This window comes from Corylus avellana, chromosome 5 (assembly GCF_965113065.1).
Source record: "Corylus avellana chromosome 5, dhCorAvel1.hap1.2, whole genome shotgun sequence".
NCBI lineage: Eukaryota > Viridiplantae > Streptophyta > Magnoliopsida > Fagales > Betulaceae > Corylus > Corylus avellana.
The window spans coordinates 11943424-11949423 of record NC_142494.1 but is presented as its reverse complement, the minus strand read 5'-3'; the positions used below and the strand labels follow the sequence as shown (position 1 = coordinate 11949423).

General features: G+C 33.8%; 1 protein-coding gene across 3 annotated transcripts in view; it reads left to right on the top strand.

The window, feature by feature from the left end:
* Positions 1 to 1513: 1513 nt before the first annotated feature.
* Positions 1514 to 6000, top strand: part of LOC132180966 (uncharacterized) — a 26822-nt gene continuing 22335 nt past the window's right edge. Inside the window, exons 1-3 of one of the 3 annotated variants that reach the window (XM_059593984.2) lie at positions 1515 to 1960; positions 2858 to 2953; positions 4244 to 4642. In XM_059593984.2, the coding sequence (XP_059449967.2) occupies positions 4394 to 4642 (249 nt within the window). In that variant the 5' untranslated portion in view covers positions 1515 to 1960; positions 2858 to 2953; positions 4244 to 4393. Of the gene's footprint in view, positions 1961 to 2857; positions 2954 to 4243; positions 4643 to 6000 lie in introns of all 3 variants that reach the window. The other 2 variants (XM_059593985.2, XM_059593983.2) reach the window with 2 other exon arrangements.

The following is a 6000-nucleotide window of genomic DNA, read 5'->3' as shown; positions in this document are numbered from 1 at the left end:
GAATTGTTTTAAGGTGCTGAAAAGAAAAGTTTATAGTAGATTTTTTGTAATTCTTTTAAGTTTTTAACTATTCCAATTTAATTTTACACTCTTTATATATTTTGGTTATAAAAAACGTAAAAATGAAATATCAATTATTAAGGGTTTGTTTGGAATTACGGTATCAATAAGTGTGACTTTAAAAATTATGTTTTTAAATCATTACTTTTTAAAATCGTAAAAGCATTTGGTAAAACATCTTAAAAATATTTTTTTATCAAATATTTGCTATGAAAAATCGTAATTAGTTTAAATTCGTGCATTTTCAAATAAGTACCCCTAATGAAGTATTTTTCCTAAACACACCTTAAAAAGCTATAGAATTTTTCTTCTTCATTATTTATAACACTTAAGCCAAATCTGTGTAAAATAGTTTCAATATAGTTTTCAAAAAGAAAAATGCTAAATGTTATATATATATATATATATATATATATATATATATATATCGTCATGAGAAAACCTTTTATCAGGACCATCTTAATAATACTCTTTTTACAGATCTCAATCAATAACCGACACATAAGCAAAAACATAAAAATTGCACAAACCTTTTATTAGGACCATCTTAATAATACTCTTTTTACAGATCTCAATCAATAACCGACACATAAGCAAAAACATAAAAAATGCACAAAAATAAGTTGGACCAAAATATACTAAATTTTAGGGTGATAAAATCTCTAAAGGATTAACTTTCCACTTCTAGGTTTTAGTTTTGAATCCAAAAACAAGTTTTAAGATATTAGAAACGGGTTTTGGGGCATTAAAAACGGGTTTTGAGACGAATCACGGCTGGCGGGATTTGAGGCGTTCACCGTCGGCCAAACCCATGGGTCCAGCGAGATCCACGACGTTGGTTTGGTGAGATCCACGCGTGGGTTTGGCTTGGGTCTTGCTGGCTACGAATTTTTTTTTTTTCTTTGATTTGGTATGATTGTTTTTACTTTTATTTTTTTGTATTTTTCTTAAATTGATAATGTGTCACATAGTAATTAGATGCTACATAATGAGAGTTATTAGGATAGACATGATATAAGGGGCTCTCTCATTCAATTGGCAGTATTGTAATGGTAAAAAAAACAATTGACAGATAAAATTATTAGTGTGATTGTTTCCACTATTTGCCACGTCATCAATATAAAAGCATCATGTCATTATTTTTGGCGATGATCTTTGGATTGCAAAATTAAAAACATATTTTTTGAAACATATTAATAAATAATATAAAATAATTTTTTTTTATAATATAAAATACAAAATTATTTTCAAACGTTAAAAAAAAAGAAAAAACACTCTTACTTTTATATTACACTTAAAAATGAAACACTTTTTAAAATTAAAATTTAAAAATAGTTTTTTTATTGAAAAGTTTTCCGTATTTCGTAGGGCATGAACTGTAATTTCACCTTTTTCTTTTAAAAGGAAAAGAGGCAGAAAAGGAGAAGAAGGGGGGAAGGGGGAGAGAGCTGCTTTGTTAAGGCTTGTCTCACGCGGACGAGAAGGTGTGGATGTTGGTGAGCCACCCACTGTGCCAGCTGGCTGTGGGAGAGAGGTCCCCAGCCCCAGATCTCCCCCCTCTCGCTCTGCACGTGACTCACCACCTCACTCTCTCTCCCAGCTCTCCTTTCTCTCTCTCTCTCTCTGAAAAAACAAAAGAAAAGCCCATCGCTTTCCTCAGCGATCAATTATATCAATCAAAAACCCCATAACTCAAATCCAACTCTCTCTCCTTTCCTCGTTTACATCAATCACTCTCTCTCTCTCTCTCTCTCTCTCTCTCTCTGTATTTCCATAGATAGATATTTGGTGTTTTGTTGCAAGGAAAGTAGGGATGAGGATTTGGAAGCGGAGCGATTGAGATGCGAATGTTGGTTTATGAGAAAGGAGGGTAGGATTCAAATGCTCGGATCTGCTGGTGGTAAAGCTTTTCCTTCTTGAATTCTAATATGAATTTTTTATTCGAATTTAGTTCCATTTGTGAATCCTGAGTTGATTTTTGATAGACTAGTGGGTTGATTGGTGGAAATATAGTGATGGTGTGGAATTGTTTATCTAAGTGTTTGTAATGGTCAGGGGATGGGTTTTTTGATATGGGGTTTAAGCAAAAGTTGGCTTGGAAGTGTGTTTTGGGAATGTGTATGTGATCTGAAGGGACTGAGGTGAAGTATTGTGTCATTAGGTTTTTCTGGAGAAGTGGGCGTCTTCCAGAGATCTTGGAATTTGATTTAAAATTGCTATATCTGTTATTTGTTTGCAATGCTTTTGGTTTTTCTTTCAGGATTAGAAATCTGAAGTTTGGGAGACACTGAAGCTAGGAATTATACCCTTATGTAAGAGATATAGTTGAATTTAAACGGTTATCTAGTTCTTTGTTAAGGATTGAGTGGCGTAATTGTGATGAGACGGTTCATAATTTGTATTAAGATTGTTAAGGTTTTGGAGATATAAGAAAACTGTTCTTGGGGAGGTAATTCTTGGTTGGTTTTCCAATGATCACATGAAGTAATCTGTTATTCAATGATCATGTTCTTGGAAACAGTAGCTTTGTCTTTGAAAATACACCTCTTTTTTTTGGTGAAAAATGTAAGACAATGTTGAAGGTTATGGGAAAGAATTCTTATGTTAGGGATTGATTGTAGGGGTTAATTGTTGATGCATGCTTAACTAGAGTTTTAGATCATTGAAGTTTAACCTGACTTGATATGTTTACAATCATTTTGATTTACCACACTATGTTCTCTCGTGTAGTTATGTAGCATGGAAATTTTGGTCAGTGCTAATTCCCCTCTTAAATTTTGCATGTGCTTCTTCTTAGAATGCCTGGGTGAAAGAAGTCTTAGTTGCTCAGGCGGTTTGACTGATTTACATCATTACATGTCATGGAAACGCTGAGTTTAACATTTACTGAAAGGTATTTTTGGGATTCCAATTCTAGGAAACACTGGGTATACATTGGCCATTGCTAGTATCTGTTTTTAACTTGTGTGACAAATATATGTTAGGTGGGATGCAAAGATTGTTCACTTGTGTATATGTAAATAACTCATGTTCTATCATTACTATTTATGTTCAGTTCATTACAAATTACACTAGGATAACCTGAATGTGTGTTTAGTTATGTGTATTAAACTCTTTTTACCGACAATAAAATATTGTTTTAACATGTATGTAGTAAATGACATTTTCCATAGCCATATAGTTGTTTCTTACATAACCAATATGAATAGGAATTAAAAAATATATGCTAAACTCATATTATTGGTAGGAAACTATATATATCTCAATAATTATTTATTCTTCTATTACTATGTTTATCCATTGAGATTATGGGCTGAACTTAAAAAATAAGCATGTGTTCAAATAGCTTTTCTTCCTTGATATAAGTATCCTCCAACTGTACGATTTCTCTGAGACGTGATATCTCTGTTGAGATAGTAACTCTGTTTTGAGATACTGGAGATAATGACAAGTGGTGTATAGGTTTGGCTTTGGAAACCTTTTGTACTTTTCTATAGCCAATATATTGAATTTGTGTTTATTAATTTCTACGTTTTGGTCATTATTTTGTTAAATTATGAGCTTTAATATTTGCATAGTGGAAAACTGCGTGCTTTAAGGTAGAGTTAAATTAATTGTTTCCTCATAGATATTATGTTAGTTAGGCATTGGCAGCATCATTTTGTACGAAAGGTTGTGATTGGGGAGGTTTTGTGAGACTGTGGTATTGGTTTGTGGAAGGTGTTAGCTTGGGGTGGAATTTATTTCCTGAAGCTGATTGGTCCATGGTTAGGAATCAGGTTATTTTCATTTCTCAGAGTCCTTGGAGATACTCATATTTGTAGAGCCAGTTCTTGTACATTACTTAAGTGGCTATTTCTTGTTTTTTGGTGATCCTTGAGTTTGAAGAGGGTCACCAACTCTATAGAAATTATGTGGACAGGTATATTGTTTGTTGCTCTTACTAGTTAGGTGGCTTCTCTTGTATACTCTATGTATCTGAGGCGCCTTATACTTTTAATGATATCTTGATTACTTATCAAAAAGTATGTTGCTCTTAGTTTTAGTTCTCCTGGTTTGTGCTTTCTGCTCTTGTCCTTTTGTCTGTAAGGGCACACCATGTTTCTGATATTCTTTTAAATCATTTACTTGTTTAAGATTTCAATTTTTTTTTTGTTTTATCGCTTTGGTTTGGGTTTTGCAGGTCATATGGCCTCCAGCTTGAAGAATTCGGAAAAATTGATGTTTGTAATCCAATGTTTTTTTAGTCTAAGAACTACTCTTAGATTGAAAATGCCTTTTATGGGGTAAGAAGTGGGAGCGAAATGGTTTTAGATTCCAAATATTTAAAGACATGGAGGAGACAAGAGATGATGCTGGGCCAGCAGAGCAAGGGCCTTCAAATGCTTCATGGTGGTCTTCAGATTTCATGGAAAGATTTGGGTCTGTTTCTTTGGGCTCTCAAGAAGAGACCATAAGTAATACAGAATTGCCTAGAAGTTTTGAGGAAGATCGGTTGTCACCTCAGAGAGCATCTCAAATTCTATGGCGTACGGGAATGCTTTCTGAACCTATCCCAAATGGTTTCTATTCTGTCATTCCGGTGAGTTTGAAGTCCAATTTTGCTGGTGCAGATAATCAAAATTTTTTTTTGTTGATATAATTGCTTCTGGATTAATTCTTTGCCTGACTTTTTCTGGAACCCAAGATGTCCAGGAGATGTATTAGTGACATGATAGTAAAGGGATGGAGTTCCCCTTGCAGTTTTTTGTTTTTAAAAACCTTTGGATGCTAAAGGTTTTCTTTTTTGCTCTTATGTTTGTGAATTTGTTTTTGTTAATTCTTTTTACTGTTCTGTACGAAGGAGTTCTTGTTTCTTGTTGAAAGTATTGTTGTTCTGGCTGTTACATATTTGATTTTATTGTGATCTTGGAAACTAAATCTTATTGAATGTTTGGCTGCATCTCATATGTGCTTTTTTTCTCCTTCTGTCACAAATCTACTGGGAAGCCTTGCTGGAATATGTAAATGGATCACCCACTTGTTTGTGTTTGTAAACAACGTACAACCTGGGCTAATTCAAGCGTTTTTGAATCAGATTCTCTGATTTTGCATCAGATCTCAAATATGATTGTTAAAGAGACTGTGCAATTTCCAAATTAAAAGGAAAGAAAGAGCAGGGTTTGAAGAGTTGATGGAAGGACAAGATCCCACTTCCAATCACAGATGTTATTAGTGGTAATTGGAGATTTTGGAAAGGTGTTTCTCTTTGTTGAGTTCTGTGTCTAGATGGTATAAAGTGGGTTTTAAACTGGCAAGGTGGGATGAATTGTAGCAACAATAAATTGTGGCTTGTATGAGTTATGGTACTATGCTAAAGTAAATTTGGTTATTGAGCAGCTTGTAATCTCTAAATGATTTGCACTGGAATGTGCCACCAAGGAGTGGAATAGGGACCCCAGTAATGTACTATAGGAGGAAATTAGAACAGTGTTAACTCTAAGTGAAGGTAGGTATTTTCTGCAGAAATGATTTAGTGTACTCTTTGTTCATAATACATAGAAGTTCATTGCTGGGCTAACTTGTGGAATATCTAGTTATGAAGGAGGATTAGTTAACTTTATTTGGGTGATTTTTTTTATCGAGCAGGTTATTTATTCTAGTTCAAGTTGATGTGTCAAGTTTTGATGAAAATTCCATTGAATGGTGCCTATGTGTACGTCAGATTGTGGTGCCCATGTGCTTCATGTGGTGTTTTGGCAAGAAAATAATGCCTGGACCCTTGAATGCAGGGAATTATTAGTGATTAAATTGAGGTCGCAGTTTGAGTGGTTCTCATCTACTGATTGTTTATTTCGTTCTGGGATGTTTTAGACGTTTATAAATTTTGGTCTTAATAATATATATATTTGTTTCTTTCCATTTCTATTATTTACCTTCCAAATACTAGGGCACCCTTTT